The 18,761-nt window shown below is 42.2% G+C and overlaps 1 protein-coding gene across 1 annotated transcript; it reads left to right on the top strand.

Moving 5' to 3' along the window:
- The first annotated feature begins 343 nt into the window (after window positions 1–343).
- LOC134405800 (vomeronasal type-2 receptor 26-like) lies at window positions 344–11,333 on the top strand. The gene is made up of 6 exons (XM_063137053.1): window positions 344–570; window positions 2,038–2,329; window positions 2,891–3,772; window positions 6,838–7,065; window positions 9,518–9,644; window positions 10,423–11,333. The coding sequence occupies exons 1-6, from the start codon at window positions 344–346 to the stop codon at window positions 11,331–11,333; spliced, it is 2,667 nt and encodes an 888-aa protein (XP_062993123.1).
- Window positions 11,334–18,761: the final 7,428 nt, after the last annotated feature.

An 18,761-nucleotide genomic window follows, 5' to 3' on the forward strand; every position in this document is an offset into this window, starting at 1 on the left:
TCCTGCAGTGCACTTCAATACTGCTATAAAGCAGTAGTGTGGCTCCTGCCTTTGATATACCACTTTCATACCACTTTCATAGTGGAATATCCTGCTTGGTGTAGATGAGCCATGTGATAACTTTGAATGAGATATATGCATTCCTTCTCCACAGTGAGATTAATGTCACCCTGCTGGGAAGCTCAAAAACCAAAGTATAAGATCTTTCACAAAGCCTAAGATTTTCCAAGTATGCCCGTTTCCTCCTTGACCCCACCCTAAAGATCACTGTAGGTTATTCTGAGCTTAACATCTAGTTCCTGTCCCACTAATGAGAAGAACATTGTGGCAAGAATTATCAGGCATGTTGCCTTCATGCATGAGGGGCGTCAGAAACATCACTGAAGTTATTATCATCCCTGTAATTATCAAAATCACTGTCATTGATTCATCTGGCTACAGTTCCTGTGGCTTCCCAGAAGGCACTAGAAAGAAAAATAACAGCCCAACAAGGACCATATCAATTAAATCCATGTTATGCCACTGGCTGGTACAATCACATGGTAGCAGCAGGCCGGGCTTTGTCATTGGGTATGCATAGTTCACCCTTTTCAATTGCTTAGATGTTGCTTGACGTAATTGCCTCTCTATTAGCATTCAATCCCTAATTTTAGAACAGTCATGAAGCTAAGCATAAGGATGACACCTGTCTCTTTAGGAACTACATTAACAGAACTCAAAGTCTAAGCAAGCCAGTTTCTTCAAACCAATCATGAAGCAGGTAGTAATAATGGTACAGTGAAGTGACCAAAATATTTCAATATTTATAGGAAAGAGTTGGTATCAGGGATTTGGGGTTTCTGATGCTGCTGCTTCTGTTGGTCTTCCTCCTTCCTCACCAAGTGTGCACAGTGAGTACTATGAAGTGTGCACCGACTGATCAGCTTCTTATTCCACATGAGTGGCACCAGCCAAGTGAAGTCAGCATTGGTGCAATTGCATCTCATATCAATTATATGTTCCCTATAATTTTATTTGAACAACACCCTTCACAGGATTTGATTATATTTCCATTGTAAGGAGATAGATAAATATATATTTATTATCTCATGAATGTCAATTTCATTTTATAGATTCTTTCTGCTTCTATGATATCAAACTGTATTTTATCTTTTGAAAAAATGTGGCTTGTTTTTTGTTTTGTTTTTAAAAAAGAATAAATTTACTACTAATTTTGTTTGTAAAGAAAAGTGAATGCATAGAATCAAGTATACAGAGTATACATTGGCAACATCCTTCAGTTTTTGCCATGTATTTGACTCTAGTCTAAGTGTCCTACTGTCTTGTTAGACTCTGGTTTTCATGTTCTGAAATTTTGGAAACTGTCTTGGTTTGTCCCAGAATGGTGGCATAGAAATATCATAAGCTAATAAAGTGAATAAATGTTGAACCTTGCCGTCGGGAAAGGTGCTATGTGACAAATGCACTCAATTTGCACTCTACTAGGCAGGTTCTACTTCAAAGTCATTCTACCTTTGGATAGGTGTGCATGACCTGAAAGGATTCTGGACAAGATTTTTTGCACCATTATTGTCTTAAAGGCATTTGCAAAATTAAAATGGCAGCAAATATGGAAACATTCCTGTCTTTTTCTGTCTTCTCTCCTCTGTGGATTCTAAGTTGCAAAGGATAAATAAATGATAAAGGTACTCAAATGTGCTGTATGAACTGCAGGATTTAAAATGACACCTGTACCAAAGCATATGTTTGTCAAAATCAACAGATACGTAAGATGAACTGTGTTTCAGCATCCGTTCACTCTTTTAAATTTCCTAGAAGAATATTTTAATCTTTGGCAAGAAATGCTGACTATGATCAAAACTCACATTAAAGAAAGTGAATCAAACTTTCCAATAAGATTCAGGCATAAATAGATTTTGTGGTTATGCCCTCTCCCAATAGTTTGGCAGCTGCATAGTGGACCAGTACTGAGATAAAATTATTTTGTGCACTCTTTAATTCTTCAATGAAACAGAAAAAATATCACTTTATTTGCAGTGTAGTGACTAAGTTCTACCAACACATCTTGGCCTTGGTGTTTGCAGTCCATGAGATCAATGACAATCCCAAGATCTTGCCCAATGTCACACTTGGCTTCCACATCTATGACAGCTATTATGATTCCAGGAAGACCTACGGTAACACTCTGGACCTGCTCTGCAAATCACACACATTTGTTCCTAACTATAAATGTGACATAAAGAAAAATCTAATAGGAGTCATTGGAGGACTCAATTCTGAGATGTCCTCACTCATTGCAGATATCTTAAGTCTTTATAAGATTCCACAGGTAGGATATGTTCGTATAAGTTGTGGGAATTTCCCAAAACTGTGTAATTCCCACATTATTTTAAAGATGTTTGCTGTAATTTCATCTTTGGATTAGATACAAACTAAAGCCTCATCTACCCAAGCAGGATATAGCAATATGAAAGTGGAATATGGTATGTGCCAATGGGCCCCAAACTGTAGTTAGTGCACTTCAATACCACTATAAAGCAGTAGTGTGGCTCCTGCCTTTTATAACCGCTTTCATAGTGCAATATCCTGCTTGTTGTAGATGAGGCCTAAGTGAATTGAACCTAGGTACCATGAAAATCAATAGGGCAAGTGAGTTATCTCTTATGTCCAATTGATTAAAAATGGATTTACGCTCAACAAAATTAGTTTGGATCCAAGTTCCAACCCATGTTGTTTATTATGTTTTTATTCTGCTTGCATAATTTCCTTTAACTGTTTATATTGAAATGCAATATGTTCCCTAGAAATGGGAATATTTATTTATATCTATCTATCTATGTATCTATGATTGGAAGCCATTAGATATTCCCACCTTCTTTCTTTTTTTTAGATTTCATATGGCTCCTTTGAACGAAAAGCAAGTGATCACACTGACTACTCTCCTTTTTACCGCACGGTTCCCAATGAGGATATTCAGTACCTGGGGATCATCCAGTTACTTCTTCATTTTGGATGGATGTGGGTAGGGCTCATCACATCGGATAATGAAGGCGGAGAGCGTTTCTTGCAGGTCTTGGAGCCGATGCTTTCCCAGAATGGAATCTGTTCGGCATTCACAGATATTGTTCCAAAAAACCCCAATTTTCTCAGCTTAGATGAACTAAGTAATCTCTATTTTACTAATATTCCTGTTTTCTTGAAGAGCAAAGCCAACGCAGTTGTTATTTATGGAGAAAATAGATCCCTTGCACGGCTGAAGGGTATTGTATTGATAAGAACTTTGCCTTCTCTAATAGCTGCTGAATATGAGAAGATGAGCTCCAGAGGGAAAGTGTGGATTATGACAGCTCAAATTGATATCACATTGCATCCCCTTCAAAAGGCTTTTGATATGCAGATACTCCATGGTAGCATCTCTTTCACAATTCAATCCAAGCAAGTTCAAGGCTTCCAAGAATTTCTCCAAACAATCCACCCATCTCGGGCAAATGGTGGTGGGTTTATCAAAGATTTCTGGGAGCAAGCATTCGACTGTTCCATTCCAAATCCTGATGGCCCAAATGAATCGAGTGAATCCTGTTCTGGAGAGGAGAGGCTAGAGAGCCTTACTGCCCCTTTCTTTGAAATGAGCATGACTGGCCACAGCTACAGTATCTATAATGCTGTCTATGCTCTGGCACATGCTTTTCATGGCATGTACTCATCTAGAACCAACCACAAAGCAATGGAGGATGAGGGCAGATGGGCCCCTCAGAATGTGGAACCCTGGCAGGTAGTGTTTCCTTACTTAGAAAGCTCTTCTTTTATAACATGAATGCCCTTTGATGGAGGGACAACTATACTCAAGTATAACAACCCCCAATTTCTGCAAAGCTTGAGCGTTCCTTTTCATCCCACTTATGTTTCTCAATTTACTTACCTGGGGCTGTCTAAATGTCATTTTTGCCCCACAGTGCCTCCAAATCAGAGCTGCGGTGATTATATGACACAGCTGCCAATTCGTTGCCACTGTGGGGCAAAGAGATGATGATACACAGCGGAAAAGTCAGGGACTTAACCCAACTTTTCCTGCTGGAGCAAGGTCAACATGGCTATTCTACGATGTGTCCTCACTCTGGAGTCATGCTGGGGTTGTACCCAGAGGAAGGTGGCTTCGCTTTGGTCGCTGGAAGCCAGGCAAGGGGGGGGTCAGCGAGCCGAATCGCCACAAGCCTATGCGGCAGGGCCTTGCTATTTACTGTTTTACTCTGTACAGCACCATGTACATTGATGGTGCTATATAAATAATAATAATAATAATAATAATAATAATAATAATAATAATTCCTTCTGTTACTCTTCAGATTTTGATGTCACAAATATTTACAGCCTTATTTATTGTCCAGGGATGATTTTGAAAGTTCTCTTATCAATACCAACAACTGATAAAGCTAAAATGATCCCTTCTTTCCCCTCCACCCTTGTATCTAAAGTGGGATATACTTCTTTGTCATAACTCTTCTATCATAAAAGGTAGGGATGTAGGAGAATCTACTAGGAGGAGGGCTTTCTCGGTTGTGGCACCCCGGCTGTGGAATGAGCTATCCAGGGAGGTCCGCCTGGCACCTACACTGTATTCTTTTCATCGCCAGCTGAAGACCTTTTTATTTTCTCACTATTTTAACACCTACATTTAAACTTTGCTGTTTTAATTCTGTAATTTAATCCTATATCAATTTCTGCTGTGTGGTTTTATCCTGGTTGTGCTTTTTGTATTTTGTATTTGGGTTTCTAGATTGTTGGATGTTTTATTACATTCTTAATGGTTTTAATTTTTTGTGAACCACCCAGAGAGCTTTGGCTATTGGGTGGTATAAAAATGTAATAAATAAATAAATAAATAAATAAATAAAAAATAATTGTTTTTGTTCACAATTTATTCAAGCGTGCCTCGCCTTAGGCATCGAAGGTGAATCTGAAAATGAGCACAAGTAATTATTCACTACAAATATTCAAGAATTATCAAACACATGCTCCATGTCTTCTCGATTCCAATTCCCAGTTCAATTTGCACATATTTTCTTAGTAGACTGAATCAACCTGCTTAAGTCTATGAAGGAATTTTGTGGATATTGGGGCAGGTTTGGGAAGATTTGCACAAACCTCCCATTGGATCGCTACTTGATTTGTGACAGTTTTGTGTTAGTGCAAGATGAGCAATCATCTCAAACATAGATGGGAATTGGGTACAAAATGACAGTAAGACAATGTTCAGAGACTCCTAGTGGTTTAGTCATCACTTGTTCGCCCATCCCTAATAAAGGCATTGAATTTTATTGGGGAGGGTCAGGTGCTCCTGCTACTTTAGCATCCTGTTCCCATAGCGTCCAGCCACTAGAAAGTTCATAAGGAAGATATGAAGGCAAGGGTACTCTTCTGCTTTTGATCCCAACCACTGGTATTCAGTGGCAAACTGGCTCTGGCCATCAAAGGTGCAAATATCTGTTATCATAAACAGAGTGTTTCTATCACTATAAAGGTTTGGGACCTAAACTTCATGAGTTTTTCTGTTGGCAGGAGGCATCCCTGAGAGGATAGTTTCATTTCTACAGTTAAGATTAATTCCCTGGTTAAGTTTCATTTCAGACTGTTAAGTTACTTTCATTTTGAGGGGAAGAGGGTATAAAAGAATGAGAGAGCCATCCAGACCACACTATAAGGAAGGAGCAGAAAGATGCAGCTTGAAGAACATTAGGTGCAGTTTAGGGTAAAAGAACCTGCGTTTTTGCAACTTTTCTTTTCTTTTAATGCATTTGTACCGCTCAGCTCTGTTGACTAAATACATATATTGTAATTTGGTTGTTTAGTTAAATACTGAACTGTTATGTTAAGCCATAAGGGTATGGACAGTCGCTTACCCCATGTCTACAGCCAAATCCCCACGTCACTGGAAAGTAGGGTAAAAGGGAGGAATCTGGGACTCTTAAGGAAACGGAGCTCCTTAAGGAGTTACTCAGGGGGTCCAAGACATAGAAAGAACCCTGGCAACTTGCAAGTGAGCATAAGGCAGAACAAGGGTGTGGCTGCAGACCTGAAGGTCCTAGCTTGGCCAGCTGACAGGGAAACACTGACACAATGCTGACTTTAATACCAAACAGGTATCTGGTGAAGCTCTTTGCCTGACAATCCTGGCTTCATATCTGCCTCAGAGTTTTCAGGTCACTCCAGCTGCAGGAAGGCCCCTTCATATTGATCACCAATCTATTTAACTTAAGCTTTCTTTCCTGGTTTTGTCTCAGGCCACAGCTAGACCTAAGGTTTATCCTGGGATCATGCAGGGTTTGCCCCTGCCTGAGCACTGGATCCCCTGTGTGTCACCTAGATGAACAGCTTTGACCCCCGGACGATCCAGGAATAAACCTTTGGTCTAGCTATGGCCTCTGTTGCTGCCAGCTGTGTCTAAGCCACTCTCATCTTTAGGAGATTTCCATTTTAAAACAATCCCAGGAGAGGAATGGCACAGGCCAACCAGTTACAATATGCATGATGACTGGTACCCATTGAAAGACCAATATTCCACAAATCTGCCTAATGACCCTGTGAAGCCCACTAAAATAGAGGCCATCTGGAAATCTTTGTCACTTAACCAACAGTTAATTAAATGCTGTGAGAGGAAATAATTCTTTTTTTCTATCATGAATAGCCTTATGACAGTAACTGATGATCTTAAAAAAGCAAAAAAAATTAAAAAGATTATAACATTACTTCATTCCTAAACATGCGTCTCATTCTATCTTGAAAAGGTATTTGAAATAACATTTGTTTTAATCACTCTGATCCCTTTTTCTTTCATCTTAGCTTCACTCTTTGATTCAGAGGATCTCGTTCAACAATAATGCAGGAGATGAAGTTAAATTTAATGAACATGGAGAATTAGTGGCTGGATTTGATATTACAAACTTGGTGACTTTCCCAAATAACTCCTATGCCAGAGTTAAGTTGGGAAGGCTGGATCCAAAGGCTCCTCCTGCCAAAAAGTTCACCATTAATGACGACAGAATTCAGTGGCATAAGTATTTCACTCAGGTATGGATTTGTTGCATTACCTATGAACCAACACAGTTCTTGATCAATGTGGAACTTTAATCAGTTTGAGAAGTGGAGGGACCCCTTACTATTGAGTGTGGCCCATTCCTGTCAGTCATACTTTGTAGAGAAGACTTCCACTAGTCTGAAAGAATTGAGGCATTGTTTATATTCCATTAAAAGAAAAAGGGACTGACATTTCAATCTTATATTGCCAAGAACTAAGGCCGTTTCTACACCTGTCTTTCCCCCCCCGATATTGTCCCGGGATCACCCCTGTGTATCCAAATGACACACAGGGGATCCCGCGAGCAGGCAGGGATGACCCCTCCATTTTCCTGGGATAACCCTTAGGTATAGAAAGGGCCAATGTCTTGTTGATGCCAAAGAGACTTTCTGACTGGGAAATATGTATCTGTAGTTTGGGGGGCCCAGGTTAAGGTGAGAGAAGGATACAATCCAATGCACAGTTACTTTGGAGTAAGTTCCATTGAAACCAAACACAGATACCAGTGAGTAAACATATTTTTTTTTGGATATATTGTCAGAAGGCAATTCATCCAACCCACATAAGGCTAGAGCTGTATGTGTATGTATCTCTCTCTCTCTGGCCTTAGCTAGACCAGGCTATATCCCGGGGTGAACCCTGGGATCATCCCTGTGCATCCAGATGACCCACAGGGGATCCCTGGATCAGGGAGGGATCATCCCTCCCTTGCCCCAGGATAGAGCCCTCCCCTTTGTGCCTGATTTTTCTGCGGACCTGGGCTGAGCCCAAGACCACGGAACGTCTGGCCCGTTTCTGTGGCTTCACCCTGCTTAGCTGGATTACTTGCGTGGAGCCGGGAGTTGCGCCCATCGGGGTTAGGGTGGGAGAGCGGAGAAATGAAATGAAAATTTTAAAAGCACCTACCTTCAGCGCATGAGCATTTGTGCGCTCCTCTCCCTTTAAAAATAAAAATAGCAGGCATGATGCCTCTCTTCCTGAGGTCGTCGCACCTTACGTATAAACAGGGGTGAGATCTCGCATTAATCCCAACGCAAGGTCTCCACTCCTCTCCCCTGGAACAAAAGGTAGGTCTAGCTAAGGTCTCTCTCTCTCTCTCTCTAATACACACACACACACACACACACGCTGCAATTGGACTTTTTAAAATTCTTCACTGATTCCAATGGAGGCTTTTATAAAGTCTGAGTGCATCTGAACAAGTCATTTTTTAGTGGGGGCACAGCATTGGGGAGGATTAGCATTTCCCAACCCAGCAGCAAATGTCCCCAACACCACCAAACCCACCCACTCGAAAATAGAGCATTGATGGCTAATAAAACATCTCCCACCAAAAGAGATCCATGCTCAGGCACTGCTGGATAATGCTGCAATGACAAATTTATTGAGGTTTACAGAGAATGAAAAGCACAAACTGATTTTGGGGGAGTTAGAAGAGCAAATGGAATTGTTAACAAATAGCAATTGGGTTCCTCCAGAAGGAAAACAGGAAGTCTTGACAATGGAAGGCAAAGCATCCAATGGTGGTGCCTTCCTCTGTCAAACAAGGAACCTTGTGATTTCAGTGGGAAGGAGGCTAGTCCTTCAGTGATTTCAGCATGGACCCTTTCCTCTTACCCCGGGGGAAGCAGCATGACATCTTACCACTAGGGGTTGAGGCACCTAGTGACTTCTCCAGAATGCTTCTATTTCTCTGGGGACAAGAAGGGTATCTCAGCTGCACAAACCTGAGAGTTTGGAATACAAATCAGAGAAAGATGATTGACCAGGCAACATTCACAAGCGTTGGGATAAAGACTAAATAGGAGCCAAATCCCATAGAACAAAAGTGGGGATAATGGCTGTACTTCCTGGAAATAAATGTCCTAATGGGTCCTTCTTACTATCACCACCATTCCATGAACAAAAGGACATTACAAGCCAATGATGGGCTAAATGACACTTATCAGCCCTGGAGTACAGCAATAGTTGCACATTGCAGATAGTTGACTGGGTACCTTACCAGACATCATTCTTGGTTTTAAGCACATTCATGTTTTCCTCAATTTTTACCCCCATCATTAGCTTTGGGCACTGCTTTTTAGGAAGTAAAAGGGAGTAGTTCTTCACAAAGCACATAGTAACATTTGAGAATTCTCTACCAAATGATGGAAAGATGCCCACCAAAATTCATGGATTCAAAAGAGGAACAGATAAATTATTGGAAGACATACAGTAGCTGTCAGTTACCACTATTCACGATGGCTATGTATTACTTCCAGTATTGAAGGCAGTGTACCTCTGTATACAAGTGGCCGAGAAACATGGAGGTAGCTATTGCATCACATGAAGCTGACTGAGGAACATCATTGTTATTTCTCCAAGTCATCACCCCTGCTATTTACATATTTTTAAACAAGCGTTCCTAAACATTCACTCAGAGCCATTTCCTTGTTTCAAGGGTAGGTTCCTCCCTTCTCTCTCTGTAATGAGAAGTGTGATCCTGGTTACAGCAGGAAAAAGATAGAGGGGGAGAAATTTTGTTGTTACGATTGTGCTCCATGTCCGGACGGGAAGATCACAAATCAGACAGGTAGGACATGTATTATGTTAACATATATAATTTGGATCAAATATTCAATTTTATGAGATTTGTGACAAGGTGTAATCTAGAAGACACACATGCCCACTGTTTCTGGATTTTGGACAATTTGAAAAAGAGTCTAAAAGATTACTTTACTATGTGTTCAATTATATCCTGTTATTTGCTTGAAAGCAAGTGAACCAAAACCAAAACCAAAGTGAAAAAAATAGAAAAGCGGAAACACATCTTGTTTCATAATTCCTAGGTATTTTCATCATCTTTTACAGGTTCAAAGCTACTTATATAATTTTTAATCAATTTTTTAGGCCCAAACCATGTTTGAACACAACTTATATCCACCTTAAGACAGAGTGTTGAATGTGCAGTCTAACAAGTAGTTCTGAAGCAGTCAATGTACAGCTCATGTTGAGGCTCCTTCCCAAACAACAACGAGTCAGATAGACATGTCATTGCTACCCTCGGCTGATCTCACACTGTAATGGAAGGAAGAGGACAATGTTTTCTCTAGGGAAGTGAAAACCTAATTTGCGTACTGCCTCTCTCCAATCATTGGCTGACAAGTACAGCATTGCTTATTAAAGAATATCAGTTTAGGATCTTTTTCCTGTCAGAACTGCGAACACAGTATGCTTAAATACAATCACATTTTGATAGGATCTGTTACTATTATGAAATAAGAGAACTTGCTGAAGTCAACTCCTTGAAAGCATCTAATATCTGATTACAATCACATAAGCTTTAACATTCACATATTTTCCTCTTTCAGACATGGATAATTGCAACAGCTGCCCAGAACACCAATATCCAAATCAGAACAAAGATGACTGTATTCCCAAAGTTGAAAGCTTCCTTTCTTTTGAAGAACCTTTGGGAATCAGTTTAGCTTCTTTGGCTCTTTTCTTTTCTGTGGTCACAGTTTTGGTGCTTGCCATCTTCATTAAGCAACAAGACACTCCCATCGTCAAAGCCAACAACCGGAGCCTAACCTATGTCCTCCTCGTGTCTCTTCTTCTTTGCTTCCTCTGCTCCTTGCTCTTCATTGGACAGCCCAATAAAATGACCTGCCTCCTTCGACAAACAGCCTTTGGCAACATCTTCTCTGTTGCTCTTTCTTCAGTTTTGGCCAAAACCATTGTTGTGGTTGTGGCTTTCATGGCCTCCAGGCCTGGGAACAGTTTTCAGAAATGGGTGGGGAGAAGATTAGCACATTCTATTGTCATTTTCTGTTCTCTTGCTCAAGTAGTTATTTGTACTTCTTGGCTGGCTAGTTCTCCCCCATTCCCAAATTTGGACATGGACTCAGTGTTTGGAGAAATCAATATGGAATGTAACGAAGGTTCAGTCACCATGTTCTATTGCGTTTTGGGCTATATGGGATTCTTGGCCATTTTTAGCTTCACCGTGGCATTCCTAGCAAGGAAGTTACCTGACAGTTTCAATGAAGCCAAGTTCATCACCTTCAGCATGCTAGTTTTTTGCAGTGTTTGGCTGTCCTTTGTTCCAACCTACCTAAGTACAAAAGGAAAATACATGGTGGCTGTGGAGATCTTCTCCATCTTGGTTTCCAGTGCTGGGTTATTGTTCTGCATCTTTTCCCCAAAATGCTACATTCTTTTGCTAAGGCCTGATTTGAACAACAAGGAGCAGCTAATAAGGAGGCAGCCTTACAATGTCTAATGTTTATCTCTTTGCTCTGCTGATACACCCAGTAAACTGTTTTCCTATGAAGTATCTGTAATGTACATCAGTGGACCTGCACCTGGTCTATTCTGTAGAATGCTTCACAGTTCTGAACCAAATGGGTGTGTAGAATGAAACTTCTTGCATGTATGACAGACAAAAATATTCCTCCCATTATGGTTGCTTCTCACGATGTCCTTGATGGAACTTGAGGGGTGAAAGTTAGGGGGAAAGCATCATAGACTACTGACAGTGTATCACCATAGCCTTGTTGTTTAACTATTCCAATAAAGGAAATTCACTTTTAAACGTTAATTATGGACGTGGGAATTGTATGTAGTAGAGAAACAATATTAAGGATTGTAATTCAGCTTGCCAAATCCTCCCATTTGTGCATATCTTAGCATTTATATTGCGTTGCAATGTATTCAAATATGCATATACGTTACCTTAGTAAATACTTAAGGTATGACTGGGCTGGCACACCAGTAGCTGTCATAAGGACTACAGAACCTTTTTCTACACTCCACACCCAACCTTTTATGGCCCTGGCTGTCTTCTAGATTTATCATAGAGAGGATAAAGAGGGAATAATGGCACAGAACATGACTTCTATGCCAGGAAGGGTGTAAGGGGGGTGTTAGACATTTGTTTACTTGTGTATCCAAGGGCACAATCCTCTGCATGTTTAGATAGGAAAAAACTCCTACCCTTCCAACATGCCCCAGCTATAACGTCCATGATTGGAAGTTCCCAGTCTCCTTGTTTCCACTGCCCCCAAGGGAACCCTTTTCAACACTACTGTTCCTCACATCCAGTCATTGGGGATCAATGAGTCAGCACACTCCTACATCTGTTTGATTCTCCAGAGAATGTATAGTACAGATCTGTTTTGAATTAGAGTTGTGATGAAAATTTATAATCCTTGAACGTCCTTCAAATTGAACTGAGGGGTGTTTGTGTGTGAGAGAGAAAGACAGAGATGATTGATTGATTGATTCATTCATTCATTGATCAATTGATCGTTATTATACCTTTTGTTCAGCCCCCTCAGTTTGACAAGCAGTTTTACTTCAAAATAAAACCCATGCAAGTCTATTGGTGCAGGGGGTGGGGGGACGAATGTGTGGATTATCTGTCAAACTGCCAGTAGGTGCTTTTCAATTTTTTACATCCTAAAGAAATAATGAATTACTTGATGTTTCTACCTCAAATCAAAATGAGCATGAACCATCCTCAAACTCACCTTCCATACACTGCCAAGTTTCAGATGAATTTGTCTGAAGCATTTTCTCAGTATAAGCTAGGGGTGTAGAACTACACTCATATGGGGGGGGGGAATGGATGATGCCCACCCAACCCTACATGTCCACTCCACATTATTTGCTCCCTGACTCAGGAACAATGCTTTGACCCAGTGGCTAGGGTTTGGCCTGGGCCCACATTTTGCTGTGTGTTTTTTCTCAGTTAGGAAAGTGAAGCCAAGTTGCCTAGTCCTCATGGTTCCTGCAATGCAGCAACAAGGACTAGATCAGTTGTGCCTCATCCTTCACTCACCCCCTCCTTCTGGGTGGCTGGGTGGGCAAAGAAGAAGTGTCCAGGTCCCCTTCACTACTCCGAAGGGAATTCTGCTGATCCTCTTCCTCCCATAAACCCAGTTGTCCTTTTAAGAACCCTGTGAAGGAGGTTAGTCTGAGAGACTGTGCTGGGTTCAAAGTTACCCAGTGAGCTTCATGTCTTAGTTGGGATTTCAGTCTGACTTCTCCCATTGTGGTCCAGCATTGTAATACTTGCCCCAGAACTCTGAAATAAGGTGACATGATGCTGTATTGGGATTAAATAATAGCCAGAACATTAATGAATAATTTAAAGACAATATGCCACAACGTATTAGTAGCTACTTACCAAACCTCCAATATGGATATTTGACATTCAGAGGTGTCATTGCATTGTTTTATTATCTTATTTATTATTATTTGCTGCATTTGGGAACACATAATCTCCTCTGCTCCTTCCAGCCATTGCTAACTGTTGCAAAGTTTATTCCTTCACAATTCTTTCCATGACCTACTAGTTTCAGCAGTGGAACTGCTGGACAGTCAATGAAATTCTCAGCTTTTTGTCCATTGCTTCCTGTATCATCTTGAACCCACTCAGTACAACATACTTTGTCCATCCAAGCTGGAATGAGAATGCCAGTCCAAACGTTTTTGGGTTTTTTTCAGACCTAGAACTACTTTATGCAGTTTGTTCACATCAAAGTCTACCAGCAGGAGCAGCAGCAAATTTCTGGGACCTCTGTGTGTGTCTGTGAGTGTGAGTGCATGTGTGTACACAGACAACGAGTCCCTCAGTGTGACCAGACCCTACCACTTCTGTTTACTGGTTTGCACTCCTACCCATTCCCCTTCTTCCTCTGCTCTCCTTTTCCCCCCTTAATTGTCTCAGCCCCTGTTTTTTGGTTCAAGTGCTGGCAACATAGGTGTTTGAAGGAAAATATGGAATCGAATGGGAGTGAAACTCTGGTTCATAAGCACGCCTGTCTTTCCTTGAGGACAGAGAATTTTGCTACCTGAAGTCAGAGAAGCAGGCTCAGCATGATTCTTTCCTCCCTTTAGGGAGAAGAATCCTCTCTTCTCTTCTTGAACATGTTTCCCCTTGGCTTTGAGACTATTTGGGGCTGTTTTTCTGCAAGCCAGTTTCCTTGAACCAGGCACCTGGCTTCTGAGCAGCTTGGTATAGTTTTCACTAGGGATGTGCTCCGCTCCGATTAGGAGCGTAGAAGCAGTAGCTTACCCAGAGGCGGAGTAGGAGCGGACCGCGGACCCCCTAGAAGCAAGGCGAAGAGAAGCGACCATTTTTCGGAGCTCCGAGTTCAGGCGGAGTGCTCCGGTCGCCATCTTGAAAACATTTCGCCATAGGATTGCATTGCGGCAAATAATCGCGCATAACTACGTTGTTTTTGAAGCTATCGTTCTGGAAATTCTTGTGCACAGAGAGTCGTGGATGGGGGTCATTTTGAGACCACTCTCACCTCTCTGCGTCCTGTGGTTCACGTGCAATATTTTTTTAAAAATCGGGTCAACCGCGGGGCTCAAACTGCGTTTCGGCTTTTCGCCCATAGGATTGCATTGAGGGAAAGAATCGGGGATAACTGGGGGGGGATTTAAGCTATCGTTCTGAAAATTCTTGTGCACAGAGAGTCGTGGATGGGGGTCATTTTGAGACCACTCTCAACTTTCTGCGTGCTGTGGTTCACGTGCAATATTTTTTTAAAAATCGGGTCAACCGCGGGGCTCAAACTGCGTTTCGGCTTTTCGCCCATAGGATTGCATTGAGGGAAAGAATCGGGGATAACTGGGGGGGGGGGGTTTAAGCTATCGTTCTGAAAATTCTTGTGCACAGAGAGTCGTGGATGGGGGTCATTTTGAGACCACTCTCAACTTTCTGCATCGTACGGGTCGCGGGCTAGACGTTTTTAAAAAATCGGCGGGAAAAATACCTTTTTCAAAGGGCTGAGGGGCAGAGTCAGCTCCCGGTCATGATGATCCCAAAGTTGGAGGAGGGCATAGGCAAAACAGGTAACTTGGGATTCTGGGAAACTTCTCTTTCTTCATCTGAACGGGCTTTTCCCCGTGTTTTTTAACACAGTAGCCCCACCAAATGCACAAACACAACCTGAAATCATATACTAAGCCAAGAATAAGAGATAGAAAAACACAGCACTGCTCCCCACCCTAACCTTGGGGAACAACTGAATCGATGTGGTGCAAGGGGATGAGCTCCCCTAGGGCATCTCATCGTGGACGTGCCCCCACTCTCTCTTGCACTGGAAGGCCATAGAGCCTTCCAAAGAGAGTAAAACGGTGGAGCAATGCCTCTCATGAGTTGAAGTGAATGGTCACTTTTCAGTGGTGGAGCAATGCCTGTTCTGAGTCGAAGTGAGCGTTTTACTTCTTCTCGGAGCTGTGGCTGTCAGTGTCTTGAACTGGCAGCTACTTCCCCCTCCCCCGGGCACGTCCCCCTATTGCTGGTAAAAGACAGATATAGCCTTTTAAAAAAAGTTCTTCTTGTTGTTTATTGAGCAACACTGCTGCTTTTAATTCCACCCCTCCTTTGTTTATTGATTGATTTATTCCATTTTCTATGCATTACTGGCTTATCCTTGGCTCACTTCCTTATGCCCCCAGAAATGCCAGCTGCATGCCTGCCTGCCTTCCCTCCCTCCTCCCCTGCCCACCTCGCAGGGATGTTGTGTGTGGGGTGCCCGATTTTCAAAAATTCGCCAAAAATCAGGGGATGATGGGATTGCTTTGAAACTTGGCATGCGTGTGTATATCCCCATGAGGTGTCATGGTGCCAAACATGAGGTTTCTAACTTGAACAGAAAAAAAGTTGTATAATTTTTTAGCTTTCAATGCAAGCCTATGGGGGGGGAAAACGGAGCTCCGGATCCAGATCCGGAGCTCCGGGCGGAGCGGAGCGGAAGTGGGCGGAGCGGGAGCGGAGCGGAGCGGCCCGATCCGGAAAATGGCGGATCTGCAAGTGAAGCGGAGCGGGGGGTCTGTGCACACCCCTAGTTTTCACCCCCTATTTGATTTTGGTCACTGGTGAATCTTGGGTTTCACAGCACTTTTCATTTTACTCCCACCCCCTACCCCCACTATCTACCTGGATAAATTTTCCCTACCTGGACTTTGTTGAGTTCTACACCCTGGATTCTAGGAAAGATCTCTTTCAGCCTTCCATTGCATCCATGAAAGCGTGGTCTTCAGATCTCTTCCTGGGATATGTAACTATACTTTCCACCACCACCACCACACGTAGACACAAACTACTCCTTTCCTTTTTTCTAAAAGTTTGGACTATACTGCTATAACTGAAAGCTTTGAACACTTCTCTTAACTAGTTTGGATTGGTGGAAATTTAAGTACAACTAAGAAAAGCTTCAAAGTGCTTCTGGGACTACTTCGGCCAACTAACAATGTTTTGGGACTACTAACATTGTTTTTCTAATAGGCCTTAGCCAATTAGGCCTTAAATGGTACTGTATTTTGCATAGCTTACACATGTATTTTCTTTTTAATCATTGTAGGTTTCACATTTCACTTCTGTATCTGATGTTGTTTTACATTTACCTTTCTTTATAACCCATTCATATCAGAAGACTTCTTGCGTGGAATGTTTTTATTGGTTTAACAAGTTAAAAGGGTAATCACAGTTCCTCTTAGCCAAACCTTCTTGGTTGTATTGATGTAGTCCTATCCTTGTTAAAGAGAAGCTCAGACACAATTGCTTTCTGTCCACATGTAAATTGTGCCTTGTAGTTTTGTAGTTTTGGTTGGTCTCACCTGGCATCTTGGCTTGAAGGCTGACAAGAATGTCAGAGAGAGACCAGGAAGGCCTTACCAAGATGGGGCTTTATCCCGGGGCAAACCCCGGGATCGTCCCTGTGCATCCACATGATGCACAGGGGATCCCAGGATCAGAGAGGGATGATCTCTCCCTTGCCCCGGGATCTCACCCTCCACTTTGGCCCCGGTTTTTCCACAGTTCCGGCCTGAGCCCGAGACTGCAGAATGTAAGGCTTGTTGTAGCAGGTTGACCTGGCTCCACGCAATTCCTCATGCAGAGCCAGGAGCTGTGCACAGGGCACAGCACTCCTCAGGAGCACTGTACCCATCAGGGGTAGGGTGTGGGGAGCAGGAATGTATTTATTTTTAAAAAAATGCTTACATTTAGTGCATGAGTGTTCATGCGCTCCTTCCTCTTTAAAAAATAAAAATGGTGGATGTGATGCCTCTCCTGCTGAGGTTGTTGTGGGTCACATGTAGACAGAGGAGGAATCTTGCAATGAACACATTGTGGGATCTTCCCTCCTCCATCGAGAGATAAAAGGTAGGTCTAGCTAAGGCCTAAGTCTGTCTGTTCTCTATTGTTCAAATGATAGGGAGTTATCCACATGGAACAGTTATCCCCATGCCTACTTTAGGAAGTCACCACCAAAACAGATCCAGAGCCTGGGCAGGAGGTAAGACCATCCCTGCCAATGCCTAAGATCATCCACTCAGCACCACCACCCATCCTCTGGAGGAAAAGTGGTTGGTGGCTAGTGCAGTCCTTTAGAGATCCTGCCAGCTCTAAAGCCATGGCTCTAAAGCATCTTCTGCTGTGGAAGAGGCTTTATTTTTAAAAGAAAAGTATAAATTAAATCAGTTCATTTTTGTTGTATTTACAGACAGGTGTAGAAGGGCAATTAGGCCTCCCCACCATTCAGTGTTGACATCTACTATTTTTCAACTACTTGAAGTACTTTTCTTCAAGTGAATTTACTATTCTCCAAATACTTGAAAGGTTGTCACACAGAGGAGGGCCATGATCTCTTCTCCGTCATCCCAGAGTACAGGAACACTGACTAATGGGCTCAAGTTACAGGAAACCAGATTCTGGCTGGACAGCAGGAAAAACTTCCTTACTGTTAGAGTAGTACAACAATGGAAGCAATGAACTAGGGAGGTCCTGGGCTCTCCTACACTAGAAGTATTAAAGAGGTAGCTGGACAGCCATCAGGTATGATTTAAGGTGGATTCCAGCATTGGACTCAATGGACATAGAGGCCCCTTCCAACTCTACTATTCTATGATTCTATAATTCTATTGTCCCTGAAAAAGTGCCACATTTCCTATTTGGTTTCATTATTTTTTCCAAGTATGCTCATTTCCCATTTGACTCTATCCTGTGGGTCACTCCAGATCTTTATGAATTCACTTATCAGTTTTGCTGCCAGCTCTGTAGAGTAGTAGAAAGTTGTGCTAATATCTGACAAACATGTTTGTTTCAATGATTCTACAGCCAATGATGCCTCACGGCATCTACAGCCTTCACACAAGTTATTATCTCCCCTGCCCTGTATTTATCAACATCACTGCTATTAAGTGACTTCAGGGAATCACCAGTGTCTTTCCAGAGGAAACCAGGAAAAAACAAAAAAGGTGCACACCTGAAAGGGATATAAAACCTTCAGTGTGTCTTTGACAGCTAATATTAGGGGCTCCTGGGAGGCAGAGCTCTGTCAGTTTGGGCAGTATTTGCCTTTCTTTGTATAGGTTATGTTTCAAACCAGGGTCTCTCTATTGGGATTTGATATATGCTGTTTGGACGCTGTTGAAGATAAAAGACAAGTGCCACTTTCAGAGGTGGAGGTATACTGGCAGAGACAGGAAATGTCCAACCTAGCTTGTTAGATGCTGGTGCTGATGCAGTAAAGAGACACAGGAGAGTCCAAATTGAAGGGGAAGCTTTGATATTAAGATGGTGGAGTTACTGATCTGTCTGCTACTACTAAAGCTCCCTTACATGATAGGCGAAGTCCACACTACTATGTGCATTGGAAACGATCCTCTACGTATCCCACATGAATGGAAC

This window comes from Elgaria multicarinata, chromosome 11 (genome assembly GCF_023053635.1).
Source record: "Elgaria multicarinata webbii isolate HBS135686 ecotype San Diego chromosome 11, rElgMul1.1.pri, whole genome shotgun sequence".
Taxonomy (NCBI): Eukaryota; Metazoa; Chordata; class Lepidosauria; order Squamata; family Anguidae; genus Elgaria; species Elgaria multicarinata.